Source organism: Neovison vison, chromosome 6, assembly GCF_020171115.1.
Source record: "Neovison vison isolate M4711 chromosome 6, ASM_NN_V1, whole genome shotgun sequence".
Taxonomy (NCBI): domain Eukaryota; kingdom Metazoa; phylum Chordata; class Mammalia; order Carnivora; family Mustelidae; genus Neogale; species Neogale vison.
The window spans coordinates 219,466,381-219,484,784 of record NC_058096.1 but is presented as its reverse complement, the minus strand read 5'-3'; the positions used below and the strand labels follow the sequence as shown (position 1 = coordinate 219,484,784).

Below are 18,404 nucleotides of genomic sequence, written 5' to 3'. Positions count from 1 at the left end.
CTGGGCTCTGGGTCAGGGAGCTGGATCAGAGATCTCTCCTCCGGCACCCTCTAGCCTCCTCTTTGGGGGAATCCAGAGCAGGTGAGTATTCTGGGAGCTTTCTGGGGCAGGGAGGAGCTCATCCTCATCTCCTCCCTTGCATTGTGAAATCTTCTGAAGGCAGCAGCAGGCAAGGTGATGTCATAGACCACTGACCAGGCCCCTCTCCCTGCCTCTGCCTGCCCCTGGTGGGCCTGAGCCTTTTCTCCTCACACCCCTGCACTCCAGAGGGTAGGATCAGCCTCTCCAAGCAGCTGACCAGCTTCCCTGCAGCCATGGAAGCCAATCAGTCCAGCTGCAGAAAGCCCCAACCTTCCCCAGAGGCCTCCAGGCCTGGCGTGAACCCCAACTCAATCCTGGCGAAGAAGACCCCGCAGCAGGAGCCCCCCAGCATGGTGGGTGACAGGTTGCCCCCAAGGACCGGCGCGGTGGTCATTGACATGGGCACGGGCACCTGTAAGATGGGCTTCGCAGGGCAGGCCCGGCCCACCTACACCGTGACCACCGTCGTGGGCTACCAGCCCAAGAAGCCGGCCACCAGTGAGCAGCAGGTGCTGGAGACTTTTATCGGCGAGGCCGCCCGCAGGCGCTCAGAGCTGACCCTGGTGCAGCCGGTGCGGAACGGCATCGTGGTGGACTGGGACGCGGCCGAGCTCATCTGGCGCCACCTGCTGGAGCACGACCTCCGCGTGGCCCCCCAGGACCACCCGCTGCTGTTCTCCGACCCGCCCTTCAGCCCCACCACCAACCGGGAGAAGCTGGTGGAGGTGGCCTTCGAGTCGCTCTGCTCCCCTGCCATGTACGTGGCTTCCCAGTCGGTGCTGTCCGTCTATGCGCACGGGAGGATCAGCGCGCTGGTGGTGGACACCGGCCATGGGGTCACCTGCACGGTACCCGTCTTTCAGGGCTACAACCTGCCCCACGCCACCGAGCGCCTGGACCTGGCAGGCACGCACCTGACCGCCTTCCTGGCGGAGATGCTGCTCAGCTCGGGCTTGACGCTGGGCCAGCAGGACCTGGACACGGTGGAGAACATCAAACACCGCTACTGCTACGTGGCCCCCGACTTCCTCAAGGAGCAGGCCCGGCCGGAGCAGGAGTACAAGCAGACCCTGCAGCTGCCCGACGGGCGGACCGTCACGCTGGGCAAGGAGCTCTTCCAGTGCCCCGAGCTGCTATTCAGCCCCCCCGAGATGCCGGGACTGGTGCCCGTGGGTATCCCCGCCATGGCCAAACAGAGCCTTCACAAGGTGCCCCTGGAGGTGCGGGCCGACGTGGCCCAGAACGTGCTGCTCTGCGGGGGCTCCTCACTCTTCCAAGGGTTCGAGGGCCGCTTCCGGGCCGAGCTGCTGCGCAGTCAGCCCCCAGAGGCCCACGTGGTGGTGGCGGCGCAGCCCACCAGAAACTTCTCGGTGTGGATCGGGGGCTCCATCCTGGCCTCGCTGCGTGCCTTCCAGTCCTGTTGGGTCCTGCGGGAGCAGTACGAAGAGCAAGGGCCCCACATCGTGTACCGCAAATGCTACTGACTCCAGGCGGCAGAGTTGGGGGTGGGGAGGTGGGCGGGGGGAGGCAGTAAAGCTTCCCATACCCGGCCAACTCCCTTCTGCCTTACTGCAGGGCCCCAGCCTGGCCCACTCCTGACCCACCCAGACTCTCCTTGGGTTCTGACCTCACCAAGATCCACCTCCCAGACATCCTGGTTCTGTCCTGTCCTAACTCATCTGCCATGATCCAACCCCAGAGACACCCAGCTCTGACTCCCAAAACCCACCTTCCTTGTGATCAACTCACAACACACCACCTTGTCCTAACCCTGTCAAACCCACCTCCCGTGATCCCTCCCCAAAAGCACTCTCAGGCTGGGACCACTTGCCAAGGCTATCCCCAGGACCTCCCTAGTTTCTCATCCCCTAATCTCACCCCAATGATCTATTCCTTTTATATAAATCTCCCCCCAAGTTTCCCCTGGGCTCTAAGCCCACGATTCAGTCCCTATGTCTTGCAAGGACCCCTAACCCATCTCCATGACCTGTTCCTCCCCCAAGGAACCTGTACAAGGTGTTCCAACCTCCATAAGTGTCCCAACCCCTAAGACTTCCCCCATTTCTAATCCCCAAACATACCCCCAAGAGCCACTTGCCAAGATACCCCTAGTTCAAGCACCTCAAATCCACCCTTCAGTGGTTTTCCCTGCCTGATTATCCAAAGTTCTCCTACACCCTGATAGTCTGAGCATCCCCCCAACAAGTGTCAAAACTCCATACCCACCACAAAGACCCATGTTCTGATCCTCAAGGGTGTCTCTACAATGGCTCCCTAAAGGATTCTCCAGGGTCCAAAGCCCATTCTCCAAATTCCACCCACCCCCATAACTCTGCCCTCCCTGCATGATTTGTTCTCCCAGATTCATTCCTTCCATCCCACACCCACGCCCCTATCCATACCCTCCCCCCCGAGAACAGCATCTTCTGAATCCCCAGACCCTCAGGATAGACCACTGTTCTCAGCTCACCTCCTTGCTCTGTGTCTCCCACATGGCCTGCCTTGCAATGTACCACCTCTTCCCTTCAAAATCCTCCTAGGAAGGTTCCAGTCCCCAGCACCACCCCATGATCACCCCCACTAATGCCCCAGGCCCTCTCCTGTGTCCTGAACCCCCCCAACTCCCTCCCCAAAGACACTCTCCTAGTATTGCCCCATGATGGACACCCAGGACATTCTACTCCAGGTTTTTCAGACTCTCCAGAAACCCACCCCCACAACCAGCCCCCCAGGGCGCCATCCCATTAGTTGAGACACCAATAGCCAGCAACAGTCTTGAGGAATGCCCAGCCTCCAATGACCCTGGGGCAGATACCCCAGGGGGCTCCTCCTGGACATTGGTTCCCTCTTGCCCCCCACACAGGTCCCCAGGGACCAACTGTCCCAGACTGTCCTCCCACAGAGGGTGGGCATTCTCCCCACAAGTCATCCCGGGTCCTCTGTCCTCCCTGCAACCTTGTCCTTGGCTACCCTGAGCCGCTGCAGGAGGCAGGACGCTTTGCCTTCATACCATCCAGCACAACCTAAAGAATGTCAGGAATCAGGGTGCCTGGGTGGCTCAGTGGGTTAAGCCTCTTCCTTCAGCTCGGGTCATGATCTCAGGGTCCTGGGATCGAGCCTCGCATCAGGCCCCCTGCTCAGCGGGGAGCCTGCTCCCCCTTCTCTCTCTCTGTCAAATAAATAAAATATTTTTTTAAAAAAAGAATGTCAGGAATCCCAGCCTGCAGCCTGGGCACATCTTCCCAGCTTACCTATAAAATAAGCACAAGCTTCCAGAGCTCATCCACGTCCACACTGGGTCCTCATCTCCCTCAGTCCAAGGAAACATTCATTCATACATCCAATCACTCAACATTTACTGAGCTTCTCTGTCTCTATCTCCCTGAATCTCTCTGACTCTATTTTTGGTTTTTATTTGCTCCCTTGGATACCTCTTTCTCTCCCTGTCTCTTTCCCCTCTCTTATTCCCTCCCCCCTCAGTCTGACTCACCTGCCAGCACTCTTCTGGTGCAGGAATTTTCAGGAGTGGACGCTCATTTCTTTGTGGCGCACTGAGACCACCACCCCCCCCTCTCCACCCCTGCATCTGCCATCAGACAATGAGGATGAATGAGGGCCCTGGATAGCCCCACCCACCCTGTCCCATAAGGGACTAGGGACTAGGCAGGGGCTCCGGTCCCATTCCTGGCCCATGAGTGGTCCTCGGCTGGGGGGACAGCCCCCTAGTCAGGCCAGGATCTCCAGATCACAAACACTGGATGTTGGGCCCCTTGCCTCACCTCCTCACCAGGCAGGCAGCCTTAATCTGTAGCCTACGCAAGAGCCCGCAGGAGGTTACAGGTAATGAGGAGAAACTCCTCGTTCTCCCCACAAGGGGGCACCACCTCCAAGCTCCCGGCACTGCAAATGGCGTCCCCTTTAGAACCACAAAGATAGCAGCAAACCGCTCCTCCCCACACCCCAAGAGAGACCCACCCCACACAGTGGTGCAGGGCATTGCCAGCCACACTCATAGAAGGGATGTGGGACAGGCTGGGTCTCTGATGCTACAGGAAGTGAGGAGGATGCAGAACCCCCACCACTTCTGGGCTGCTGGGTGGACTCTCATTGAGATCAGACGGAGCTCCCCCAACTCCCAACCTTCCCTGTTGCAGAAATTTTCTCTAGAGCCCTTGTGACGTGTGCCCCTCCCTTTTGCACACTCCCAGGGATAGGAAGCACATTACCTCAAGCCTGCTGTTAGAAATCTCACCTCCTCCCTGGAGTGGGAGGTAAACCTCTGCATTCTCTGCCTGCCACCACCCCCCAGTGGAGGGCTGAGAGCACCAGAGACCCTGATCCTCCCTGTGCCCACACACATCCCTGGAGTCTGCTCTTCCGTGTGGATCAGGGGCCCCATCCTGGCACAGACTGTGTGCATTCCTGTCCTGGGTCCCATGACAGCCATACAGGCAGCTGGGGCTCTGTATCATGTACGGCAAAAGTAGGGTTTAAGGAGTTGTGTGTGTACCCAGGTGACTTGAGGTGAGCCTGTGATGGTTAATTTTGTCACCTTGGCTAGGCAATGGTACCCAGATGTTTGACTAAACACCATTCTAAATGTTGCTGTGAAGGTATTTTTAAAAGATTTATTTATTTGAGAGAGGGGTGGGAGAGAGAATCTCAAGTAGATTCCACACTGAACTTGAAGCCTGATGCAGGGTTCTGTTCCACAACCCTGACATCATGACCTGAGCCAGATCAAGAGTAGGTTGCTTAGCTGACTGAACCACCCAGGCACCCCAGTGGAGGTATTTTTTTAGATGAGATTAAGATTTAAATCAATAGACTTTGAGTAAAACATTACCCCCTCATAGTGTGGGTGGGCTTCTTCTAATCAGTTGAAGGTCTTAAGAGAACAAAAACTAACTTCCCCTCAAGAAAGAAGGAATTTTGCCAGCAGACTACCTTCAGGTTCAAACTGCAACTCTTCCTGGGTCCCCAACCTTCCAGCCTACTCTACAGATTTGGTGTCAACCTCCACAATCCCATGGCTCACCCCTTAAAATAAATCTGTCTTTCACTATATATGCATCTTCTTGGTTGTGTTTCTCTGGAGAATCCTAAGAGATATGCCAAGCCCCCTTCCTTCCTCAGGACTTTTGTACTTGCTATTCCCTGAACTCAGAGTGCTCCTTCTCACTTCTCAGCTTATCAAAGGTAGCCCCTTTCTCAGCATGACACAGAGCCCAGGATCCACAAAAGGAATGATTAAGGCAGTTGACTTCATGTAAACATCAAAAAAAAATCTGCAAAGTAAAAATCACCCTAAACAAAGTCAAGACAAATGATAATTTTTTAGAAAAACAAATAATACATAATTTTTAAATGACAAATGGAGAAAACTACAACTCAAAACATTAGGGAGCATGTCCACAATATGTAAAGAGCTCTTGGAAAGAATCAATAAGAAAGATACTACAACAGATAGCAAAGGATATGAACCTTAAGTTCACAGAGAAAGAAAGACAAGTGGTTCTTTGACCCAAGAGAATATACGCAGTCTCATAAGGGAAATGAATATGATAATTATACTGTGATATCATTTTTAACCCATCAGATTGGCAAAGATCAAAAAGCTTCATAACACCCATACTGGCAAGGCTGTGGGGAAACTGGCCTTCTCTTACCTTGATCATGAGGAAGGAAGCTGGCACAACCCCAGCGTAGGACAAGTCTCAGTAACTACTTAAATGACAAGTGCCCACACCTTCTGGCCCAGCTATACCAAGAATTTCTCCTTCAGATACAATCACTTGTGTGCAAAATGACGTAAATGCCTTTATCCCTCGTGCACTGCAGCACTTAAAGGTGGCAACACGTAGGAAACAGCATTCTGTGTTTCTGATGTTGTGCGACCATCCAGAACAGGTCAAATGAATCACCCTTGAACACAGAGGAATACTGCGCAACTGCCAAAAAGGAAGCCCGGCAAGCTGTGTTCACCGACATGAAGGGATTACTAACATGTATTTTGAGAGAAAAGAGGGCCCACAAGGCTATGTTACGACCATTTGTGGAAAAGAAGAAAACAGAAATAAATGAGTATGTGGAGATTTGCTTGAAAGTACGCAGAACATCTATGAAGATTTCACGAGAAAACTGAGCGGTGGTTGCTTCTAGAAAAGACTTTCTCAACGTCCCGTTCTAAGGGGCAATCACTTTCAGACGTTTTTTCCTAACTGTCCCCCACGAAAGGTCAACTGTGTATCTGTTTGTATTTCTATGTGTATCTGTGTCTTACACATGAAAACACATTTTCCCCCACACACCTCCAACTAATTTTTACCCCCTTGGGAACAATGTCACCTCCACTGAGGGTTAATGCTCGTGGGAGGGTAACCTGAACATCAAGACCAGAGGGGGACTTCCCACTGCCCACCTTTTTGAAGTAAGAATTTTGAATCATGCGATTATGTTCTTTTAAATATGAATTTTTTCCTTTAAGTTCCTCTGACATCCACTCAGGCAACACCAGCAATGATCATCTGCTTTGTTTGCTCCTTGTTCATCGATGGCGCCACGCGCTGGGACCGTGAGCTCCAGGCCCCACGTGTGCCGTGCACCCAGCATTCAATCGAGTCCCGGAGAGGTCTGTTGAATGACTCAGTGAATGAGCCAGGATTTCAGCGGAGCTTACGGGAGTCTTACGTAGAGGCCCCTCCTTCTTATTCTCTGGCATCAGAGTCAGACCGACGTCAATTCCGCTCATGCTTCCCCCCATGCTATGTGACCACAGACAAGTGACCAGACGTTTCTGAGCCTCACTCGACACACCTGTAAAGCGAGGGTGAGAGCTGAGCTCACTTCAGGGGGGAGCTTTATAAGGATTAAGCAGGACACGTGCTCTAGGGAGTATGGAAGGTCACCTCTGAAACTGCCGTTGTCTTTTAGGGCTGTTTCACATTTACTGTAGGCATTAATGTATCATTAGAATGTTCTACAGTGAGAATGCCCCCATAAAAACAATTCCTTAAAACCATTTCAAGTAATGCTTCGAATGAACTTAACATGCTCAGGACACAGTAGGGGCCAAATAGATGTCTGCTGTTTCAACTAGAGTGTGCCAAAGATAGACCCCAAGTCCGCCAGCCAGCCAGCCAGCTGGCCACTGAGGGCCCGGAGACCCTCTTCCAAGGGTCTGAGCAAAAGCAGGATTCACCCAGTCACTGCCAGGGCCTCACCCCAGATCCAGACCTTCTGTTCTTTGGGGGACCCAGATAGGAGAACATATTTGGAGGAGGTGGGGTCAGCCCACCAGGCAAGGCACAGATGGGGTGGGATTAGGGGGAGACAGGCAAGGGACACAGTGCCAAAGGACAACATCAGTGCTTGTTGGTGTTTTAAAATGTGACAGCTTGGTTCATCAGGGGATTATTTTGCTTGAATTTTTATTCTTTTTTAATATTGCTTCGAGGGGTGCCTGGGTGGCTCAGTCGGTTAAGCATCTTACTCTTGGATTCAACTCAGGTCATGATCTCAGGGTCATGGGATCGAACCCCATGGCAGGCACCAAGCTCAGCATGGCGTCTGGTTGAGATTCCCCATCTCCCTCTGCTCCTCCCCCTGCTTGTGCTCTCTCTCTCTCTCTCTCATTCTCTCTCTCTCTCTCTCTCTCTCTCTGAAATAAAATAAATAAATAAAATATTTGTTAAAAATTGCACTGATGCCAGGGGCTGGGGGAGGGAAGAATGGGGAGTGTCTTAGGGGTATCGTTCATTTTGGGGTGATGGAATGTTCTGGAACAAGATAGAGGCAATGGTTGCACAGCCTTGGGAATGTACTAACTGCCACTGATCTGTACATTTTCAAAAGGTGAACCTTAGAGTAAGGGAGATGATCTCAATGGAAAACACTGCTTTGAACGATGACTTACATTATAAGTCCTAGGGATCTAGCACACAGCACCATGAATGCAGAGAGCAATACTGTATCATAATCATCATGCTTACTGAGAGACTAGAAAACCACCAAAAAGAAATGATAATTATGAAACCAAAGGGAGATGTTGATTAGAGCTACAAAGGCAATCATATTACAATATATAAATGTATCATATGTGGTATGCCTTAAATTTACACAATGTTATATGTCGGTTAAAATAAGAAGCATAAAATAAGATAAAATATAAAATAAGAAGCATTATGTACTTTGATTACTGAGAATTCGGGTGCCCCCTTACATTTTGCTCAGAGGAATGCCTCCCTTGCCATGCCCTAATCTTAGCCTTGGAGACACCACAGAGATGGCGAGGGGTTGAGACTGCCTGTTTTCTTGCGTGAGGCTGGCCCAGGAAGGAGAGACCGGAAGGTTGGTCTCCTCAAGACCACGGCCACAGAGCCTGCTTCCCACGGAAACCAGGAAATCACCCACACCGCTGCCCCCACCCACAGTGGGGCACCTGCAGCTGCTGGACCCACCGCCACCCTGGCACAGAAGAATTACACCCAGCCCTGGGGGAGGGAAAGTGTAATTCTCCAATAGACAGGGACTTCTGGCTTGAGCAGAACATTTCAAACACAATCACACCTATACCCTTACCCTCTGCTGTCACCTGGGGGCATCCTGAAACTTTGCACGTATAGATGAGGCTGCCAGATGTGGGGAAGAAAGGGGAAGGAGGGCTGGGCTGGGCAGCAGGGTTCAAGATAAGGTGCTTATTGATTTCCCCAAAATGCAACTGATGCCTGGTTAAGTAAGCCACTGGACAGTGAGTGGAAAAGATGGAGCTGGCCCAGCTGGTTGACAGTCACTCAAAGGGAGCTCATCTTACCTCTGGGCCTTGCTCTCCACCTCCTTTTCCCCAGCCCCATGCCTCCCACATAGGCCAGGTTGCTACTTCCTCCTCCCTGTGGGCACCCAGCATCTCTACCTTCCCCTTCAAATCTGGTCCCCTACCTCGAACCTCAGGAATCTCTTCTACCAGAAACAAATCTAACCATGCCCCTCTCATGCTCAATATCCTTTGCTGGTTCCCCATAGCCCTGGAGCTAAAGAATTTTCCTAGAGCCCCAGTGACAACTGGACCAAAGCCCCGTTAAACCCTCAGGGCGCCTCACTGCACTCCCCAGTGCATTCCATTCTTGCATGGCTCGGCACTTTCCCACCCACCTCAGGGCCTTTGCATGAACTATCCCCTCCACCCAGAACATTTTCTTTCCTCCTCTTTCCTTAGTTGACACCTATACCTGCTTCATATCTCAGCTCTGGGAAACCCTGTGTGACCACTCACTGGGTCAGGCCCACCAGTACCAGGCTTCAGTCCAACCTAACATTTATCAGGCTTATACATTCTATCTGCATGTGTGACCCAACCCATCTTGGCCTCTCCCAGAAGACTATGATTCCAGGAAATAACTGGAACTGGCATGCAGTAGGTTCTTAACCAACACTTAACCTTTTGGTGATTTCAGAACGTTCTGCCCAGCAGAAGAGACAGACAATAAAGGCAAACAGAAATAAGAATTTCAGATTGTGCAAAACACTCTGAAGAAAATGCAACAGGGCAATGGGACTGGTGATCACAGAGGATCTGAGAAGATGAGGGAAGAGCATTCCAGGCAGCGGGAACCACAAGGGCAAAGGGGTGGAGGCAGGACAAGCTTGGTATGTTTGAAGAACACAGTAGAGAAAGTGAAGAGGAGAGAGGAGGAGGGGCGAACGGGGAGAGGATGGGGCACATGGTGAGGGCCTTATAGGCTGTGACGATACTGAACTTTACCCAAGTTTTATGATCTTAGAAAAGAGAGAAGGTCATTCTCCAGAAAAAAAAGAAAGAAAGAAAGAAAGAAAACAGAGAAGGTTAGGGAATCCCCCCACCCTTTGTGTTCCAGGAAACTGATTACTGCAAGGAACACCCTCCCGTATGACTTTGATTATTAGATTCCCAGATGCTCCCTGTGATGGTTTTTTTAATATCTCAACTTGGCTGGGCCACAGGCTATCCAGATATGGCCAACTATTATTCTGGTTGTGTCTGTAAGGGTGAGGGTGTTTGGGGATGAGATCAACATTTTAAATCAGTAGACTGAGTAAAGCAGATTGCCCTCCTGAAAGTGGGTGGGCCTCATCCAATCAGTTGAGGGTCTGAATAGAACAAAACCATGACACTCCTCAGAATAAGAGAGAGTTCTACCTTCCTGATAGCCTCAGACTGGCTTAATGGCTTTGTTTTAGCCTTTGGACTTGAACTAAGACCCAGCGCCTCCTGGATCTCAAGCCTGCTGATTCACCCAGCAGATCTCAAGTCTTGACAGCCAGTGTAATCACATGAACTAATTCCTTATAATAAAGATATATACCATGTTATAGATATATCTCTAGATAGGCAGACAGATATAAATGTTTGTCTATAGATCTATCTAGATAGTTATCTGTAGCCTGGCATACAGATATTTACCTATATCTACTTAGAGATCTCTAATAGGTAAAATATATATGTGTGTGTATACACACATACACACAGAGACACTAAAGACATATAATGTATAAAGATACATGTAAATTTCTATAGATCTAGATCTATCTCTATAGATCTATAGATAGGCATATTATATCAATATTAAATATATTACAGATATATAGAGAGATAGATACAAGGAGAGATAGAAGAATGGAACCACAGACAGACACATTCATACATACATACATACATACATACATACATACATACATACAAACATCATCATGTTACATCCTATTGTTCCTGTCTCTCTGGAGAACCCCAGTGCAAATTTCCTTGTTTACCTAGGACAAGGACAAACTGAGACCCTCCAAATTCCTGCTTTGCCTCAGAAGTGATCAGCTGAAGTGCTTGTCCCCTCTGATCCATCAGAGGGTTAATGCTTGTTAACCAAACTTTGGTTCAGCCCCTTTCCTTCTCCCCAGAGCCCTGAACTTAGGTGGTCTCTGCCCAAGCCAGCAGACAGCCCCTTCAAAGCCCCAACCCCCTGGGGACACCCTCCGGTCTGCTCTCCCATCAGGCTGGCTTTCCATCCCACCTCCCCACACCTGGCTCTTGCTGGCCTTGTTCAGTCCTCTCTATAAAAGAAAACGGCTTTGTGCCTATGTCTTGAGAGGCTTGCAGACCTCGTGGTCTGAGCACTCACTCCTTTTCCTCTCCCTTGTCCTTTGAGTAAAGGCTTTCCTGCCCAAACCCAGATTTGTGTTTCATTGAAAGCTGCAGAAAAGGCTTTGGATTTTCTATCTAGGAGCCATAGGGAGCCATGGGAGGACTGAGAGCTGGGGCAGGACCCATCAGGGCCACCTGAGGAGGTATGAGCTAGTGGCCAAGTTGGGACGTCAGCAGATTCAAGCTGCATTTTAGGGGATGAGTGGGCAGAGCATGAGTTAGACGCAGGTCTGTGGAGGTCCCAAAACCTCCAGCACCATAAATTTGAAGAGTTTGTGGCTGTAACAGCCAAGGAAGTTGACTCAGCGTGCAGAGGAGTAGAGTAAGCTGGGGACGGAAGGTGCAGAGTGAGGGTTCCCAGGAAGGTTGTTCATCAGGAAGGCTTAGAAACACAGAGCATCAGACTGGGGAAACTGAGGCACAGGGCCATGCAGCGACCCATCAGAGGCCAACCAGCACACACCCATAGTAGAGCCGGGATTCAAACCCAGGTTCCCTGCCTCCCGGCCCCAAATGGTCCCACTGGTCTCCCTCGTTCCTGTGGAACTGGGATTCGAATGACCCCTGGGTTTGAACAGGGGGACAAAAGTGAGGGCATTCTCCGTGGGGGAACAGAGAAGGTACATGTGCAGAGGCTGGAGCAGGGAAAGTAAGGTGCAGGAAGTGGATAACAAAAGCAGCTAGCACAGAGCAGGCCCTCCGTACCTGCCAGTCGCTGCTCTAACCACTGTCAGGTTTTACCTCCTTCACTCCTGCCTCTGAGGTGAGAACTCTCATCGCCATTCAACGGAAGGGGAAAATGAGGCCCAGAGAGGCAACGTGAGGCCTCAGAAGCAGTGCAGAGCCCTCTTCCCTCTGTCTGGGGACCCAGGCTGGGAGGGGGGCTGTTCCTAGCCTTTGCCCCCATCACAACCCCCACCCAGGCCCAAGACAGGAAGACAGTGGCCAGGACAGCCCTGCTAGAGGGTGGGGGAGGAGCCAGGCCAAACCACGGACAGGATTTCTCAGAATTTACAGTAGAGGGAAGGGAGGGGAGGCTGGGGGAGCCCCCAGGACCCACAGCAGTGGAGAGAGAGGGGCAACGGGGGCTCACATCTGTGGCGTTATGAGAGGGGGCCTCACTGTCCTCCCTCCTCCTACATCTCTGAGCTCTCAGCCCGCCCCACCCTCTGCCACATATGGGGAGACTTGAAGGGACTCCTGCACACCCAGCCTCTCGCCCAAGTGTGCACACGTGGGCTACCCTCAGGTCCCGAGCGCACACGTGCACCGTCGGGCTGGAGCGTGTGAACGTGAGTCATCCCAGCCGGGCAGGTCCAGGCATTTCACTCTGGTCACCGGGGCACCCCACAAGGCTGGAGCGGCCCGCTTGCCTCCCCCCAGCTCCCCGAGGGCCACGTGTCCAGGCTGGGGTCCGCTGGGGACCCCTCCTCCTACTACCCCTCTGCATGCTGCACAGGTCCCTGATCTCTCTCTCTCTCTCTCTCTGCCCTCGCAGATGCCAGGGTGTCCTCCGTCCTGCACCCTCCAGGCATGGCGGGCTCGCTGGCACCATCTTAAATTGAGGTGATATTCACACCACATAAAATTCACCATTTTACAGTGACCAACTCGGTGGCATCTGGTGCATTCACAGGGTTGTGCGAACACCACCCAAGATGGTCATGGCGCCAAAGGAAACGCCGTACTAAGCACCTAGCCTCCACCAGCTCTCCACTCCCTGCCCCTCCCAGCCACCAAATGCCCTCTGTCTCTGTGAATTTGCCTATTCCGGATATTTCGTATAAAGGGAATCACACAACGTGTGGCCTTTGGGGACTGGCTCTTCTCACTCCTGTTTTCCAGAACACAGTTCAGATATCCGCCCAGGGAGCTTTCCCAGCCACCCCCTCAAGTCCCTGACTGCCCCCGCCTCCTGCTCTCAGCTCACAGCCCTCAGCGGCGTCTGACATACCCATATGTCTCCTTCATACTCATTCACTCAGAGTTTGTCCAACACCTTCTCAAAAGGGCAGGCACCGAAGGACCAGGAATTAGTTTCATTCTCTGGAAAGTCCTGAGTGAATGAATGAATGGATGAATGACCCAAATGATAGACTCCTTCTTCCTTGTCTCCCCCTGCTCCACAGCATGACCCCAGCTTCCTTATCAAACCCCAATTCAATCAGACAGGATTTATCACCCACCCCGTCCCAAATACCAGGGATCCTGCAGTGAACACAATGAGAGAGACTCCCCATCCCCAGGCTGCCTTTGTCCTCCAGGCAGGCCATCACACCTGGTGACGCAGGATTTTACTGCCGTCTACGTTGCCACTAGGAGACTCAACTGTTCCTTACTGATTCATTTATTCATTCAACAAATATGCACCTTGAGCACCTGCCTTGTGTAGGGTCAGTGTGAATAACCAGAGAATATTAGAGCAAGTGTTCAGGGAAAGCTTTTCCTCAGAAAGGAGCATTTGAGCAAAGACCTGAAGATGGGAGGGGAGAGTTATTCAAAGACACAGGGAAAAGCATTACAGCAGAGGGAACAGTGAGTGCTAAGATCTGAGGCAGAAACGGACCTCATGGAAGAGTCAGCTAGCTGGGATGCTGGCGCAGTGGTAAGCAGTGATGAGGGGTGAAATGGCCCTTTCTCTACCACATGCATGACATTAGGCAAGGTGTGTAACTGCTCCAAGCCTCAGTTTCCCCATACGTTAATGAGGATAATAATAATGAAGGCTTTTGCAGAGACAAATTCAAGGTGGCCAAATTCTTGTCCTGGGTGACAGACCCCTGGGAGTATGGTCATGGTGGGGCAGGTGTAAACCTCTACCTCCTTCTCACCTCCTGGCCTGGCCCTGCCTTTCTCCCCACTGTCGCCAGTCAGAGCCCCCTAATCTCCGATTATCCCCAGATCTTCTGGTTTCCCCGAACACACCCCTCCACCTCAGCTACTTTTGGTCACTTCCTCGCTGACCTCCCCCATCTCAGTGGCCCTTCACCTTTCCGGTGTCCCCCGCATGCACCCGACTGCCTGTCCTCTCACGTGTATCCAAAATGTGACAATGGAAGGCAGCTTGATTCCTCCTCATGCAGCAGCTTTACCTGCCTGCCCCTCAGGTCTCGGAAAGGGTCAGAATCAGGGATGGGATGAACACCGTGGTTCCAAGGGAAGGCGGCCCGTGACTGCCCGTGGGGAGATAAACCGCACTGTGGCCGGTCACCCCCTTTCTCAGACAGTGAGCCAGCTCCCCTGTGCTTATGCGGTGGGCTTATTTATTTTCTCTCAGCCTCACACGCCACAGGATGGAGTGGGGTGGGAGGAGGAACAGTTACAGCAGAAATATACTCAGAAACTCCCCAGCACCCCCATCTCATCAGAAAAAGCCACGACCCACAGTATCTGCATGAGCTGCCCCCTCACCTCCCGTCCTTACCTCCTCCCTCTCTCTCCCTTGCTCACTCTTGCTTCACCCCCACAGGCTCCTTCTATGTTTCTCTAACTCACAAGGCACAGTCCTGCCCCAGGGCCTTTGCATTGACTGTTCTCTCTCGCTTAGGCAGAGCTCTTCCTCCATTACATGCATGGCTCCTTTACACCTCTGCTCAAATGTCACCTTCTGGGCAAGAGAAGAGACACCTCCCTGTTTCAATTATTATAACCCATCCGCTGCCCCATCGCCTAAGCCCTCTGCCTCTTTTTTCTCCATGGTACTTACCACCAAGGATTCTACTTTTCTTGTTTATTAGTCTCCCCAGCTAGGCTGCTAGCACCATGGAGGCAGGAACCACATTGTTTTGTTCACTGCTCTTTCCTGTGCCTTGAACATCACATATGATCAATAAACATTGGCTAAGTGAGTAAATCAATTTTTTTTTAAGTAGATTCCACACCAAGCGTGGAGACCCACATGAGGCTTGAACTCATAACCCCGAGATCAAGACCTGAGCTAACAGTTGGGCACTTAACCGACTGAGCTACCCAGGCGCCCTGAGTAAATTAATTTTTAGAATGAATGAATGAATGAACCGTTGTTATGGTTGAGCCAGAAATTTGGCCCAAAACCCTTGGTGACCAAAACAAAAACTGAAACAGGATTAGTTACAGTTTCTATGTGGATAAACAATCCGGTTCCTGAGGAAGGCCCTGTGCCAAGCCACAGAGGTACTTCCTCTCACTTAATCTCCATACGAAGCCTCTGTGGGGTGAGCATATTTGGAATCCCCATTGACAGATAAGCAGGGGAAGCCTGATGATATGCATGAGACCATCCAGCTGGGACAGGATGCTGCCCAGCCCCCAAACCCATCTGCTCACCACTGTACCACCTTCTCCCAAACTGGTCTAAGAATCACCCAGGTGCTGATTATAAAATACATATTCCAAAGCCTCTCTCCCAGAAAGTCTGATGCGGGGGGTTTATAACTAAACAAGCACCTCTAGGTGATTCTGCTGAGCGAGCAAGTTTGGATAATGGCACTTTGTGCAACAGAATGAGAGAAAGACAGAAAGGGGCTGGTCTAAATACTTCCACGCGAAAAACAAAACTAGAAAACATGTATAGGAACATTTAAGAGACTATGTCTATGCCCTTGAGACATGGAAGGACTCTTCGACAAGACAAAGCAATGCACGAACCATCAAAAAACATCAATAAATTTGGAGACATCCCATTTCCCAATTTTGGTTGAAATACAACACATCATTGATAAAATGAAAAAACAAGTCAGGTGAAAAGCCTGTGATGTTCATAGGTGAACTGTGATCTGGAATATGTGGAGAGCTCTGAGGAATCAGTAAGAAAAAGGTAAATGTCCTGACAGAACAGACAATTCACAGAAGAGGAAATCCAAGAGGCCAACCGATTTTAGCAAAGACATTCAACAGAGGAACGAAAGTTAAACCTTTGTACACCCTCCAAATAGGCAAAAATCAAACTGCCCATCAAAACCAAGTATTGGGGGCGCCTGGGTGGCTCAGTGGGTTAAAGTCTCTGCCTTCAGCTCAGGTCATGATCCCAGGGTTCTGGGATCGAGCCCCACATTGGGCTCTCTGCTCAGCGGGGAGCCTGCTTCCTCCTCTCTCTCTGCCTGCCTCTCTGCCTACTTGTGATCTCTGTCTGTCAAATAAATAAATAAAATCTTTAAAAAAAAGTGTTTGCAGAACGAAAACTTCTTTAACAGGCAAGGGATTGTAAATTGGCAACGTCACTCTGCAGAGAATTTTGGCAATACCAAGGTTGAGGACAAGCACCCCTAGGATCCACTGTTCTACTCCTGGGGATATACCATCAGCAAACTATGGCCAACGGGCCACATCTGGGCACACCTGTTTTGGGAAGTAAAGTTTTATTAGAACGCAGCTACACCCGCTCATTTACATATTGTCTATGGCTGTTTTCATGCTACAAAGACAGAGCAGAGTAGACATCACAGTGGCTGTCTGACCCACAAACCCAAAAGTATTTACTCTCTGGTCTCATACAGGAAAATTCACCAACCTCTGTTCCAGATCGATGGTTCTCGAACTTTAATGTGCATGTGGGTCTCCTGGGGATTGCATTAAAAGGCAGGTTTTGATTCAGCTGTTCTGGGAGGAAGCTGAGAGTCTGCATTTCCAGCAAGCTCTCAGTTCAAGCTGGGCTGCTGGCCTGTGGGCCATGATTTGAGTAGAAAGGATCCAGGTGACACAGAGGTCAGCCATGATGTGTCTGTGACTCCTTGATAGACAAGACAGAGAAACGTGTCCTTATCATCGTCTTCAGCTCCTTTGAGCTCTGCCTCCAGCAATCAACAAAAAAGCAAGCAGAAACTTTCACTCAATGTGTATTGCACACACTCTACGTGGGTCAGACACGCCTGAAGCAGGAAGGGAATTTCATGCATTCACAGTCAAAAAGATCTCCCTAGCCTTCAGGGATGGGTAAAAGAGGAAACATATGCAGCTGTACAAGGTCCTAAAATTTGGCCCCCAAGTCAACCATGAGTACAACAGACATAAACTGAGGGGCCCGTGAGCACCCCAGGGTGCAATGTGGCACTAAAGTTCTTATGGCAGCAACTCCCTGGGAGACACGTGGAAAGTTGCCAGCTGCCTACTGCCTCTCAGAGGTCAGAGGCCACATCTGTGGTCCCAGAGCTTAGCACAGGAGAGTGATCAACATGACTTGGGGGAATGCTCTGGATGTTCGTGCACGTTTCCCCTTGCAGACTCTTCAGTCTAGAGCACCATTTCTGTCATCCAGTTTCTGTGTGACACAGAGTAGGAGCTGAAAAATATATTTGTTGAAAAAAATATGTATTTGATGAATGAAGAAATGTTTCATATTCAGTTCCAAAGTTATCATATATAAATAGCATTGACAAAAAAAAAAAAAAAAGAGCCGGACCAGGGAAGGGAAATAATTTTAAAGAAGGAGAGGGTATTTCCCCTGAAGAGAGCTCTACTCAGGCTGGGAGAGAGAAGAAATGGACTCCCACCCCCATCCTACTCCCGATATGGCTGACCTGTTCAGTGGTTCCAGACCCTGACCCAAGACACAGAGGAAACCATCTGACCTGGGGGAGACCGACTCCCAAACTAGCTGGGAGAGCCCCAGACACCCTGAGACATTGCCTCCTCCTTCGGCAGGACCCTTAGCATGTCTATCCTCAAACCCCGACTCTACCTCCGGAACAGGAACTGCCAAGCCAAGAGTGTGTCTTCACACTTGTCACTAGGCTGAGCCCAGAGAGAGGGTCCAAAGATCATGAGTGGGTGGGGGAGGGGCAGGTAAATTGTGAAAGTAAGTGCGTGAGGGAATGAATGAATGGAAGGACAGGGAAGCACGTGAATGAGTGAGTCAATGAATAAATGAAGGCAAGAAGGACAGATGGTTGAAAGTCAAGGAGGGAGGAAGGAGGCAGAGAAGGTGGAGGCAAGGGAGAGAGGGAGGCAGGAGGGAAAAGGGACTACCCAAAACACATATTTCAGGCAGGATGGGAACCAAGGTATGATCCAAGATGAAAGCCCTTCCCCTCCTCTCAGAGGGACACTGAGAAGTGGACCCTCTCCAAGGCCCTGGCCCAGCCTGGGAGCTGATTCAGGGGCAAGCCATCCTCCCCAGACACACCCATGGTTGGTCCCAACACCCCTTTGCAGGCCTGGCCCTACCCAAGGGAAGCCC

The 18,404-nt window shown here is 51.0% G+C and overlaps 1 protein-coding gene across 1 annotated transcript; it reads left to right on the top strand.

The window, feature by feature from the left end:
* Window positions 1–314: 314 nt before the first annotated feature.
* On the top strand, window positions 315–1,565 carry ACTL9 (actin like 9). Its single transcript, XM_044255428.1, has one exon. It carries the CDS (start codon window positions 315–317, stop codon window positions 1,563–1,565), a length of 1,251 nt encoding a protein of 416 aa, XP_044111363.1.
* Window positions 1,566–18,404: the final 16,839 nt, after the last annotated feature.

What these genes read in the sequence shown, in the direction of transcription:
- ACTL9 (XM_044255428.1), top strand. Translation starts at nt 315, where the DNA reads ATGGAAGCCAATCAGTCCAGCTGCAGAAAGCCCCAACCTTCCCCAGAG.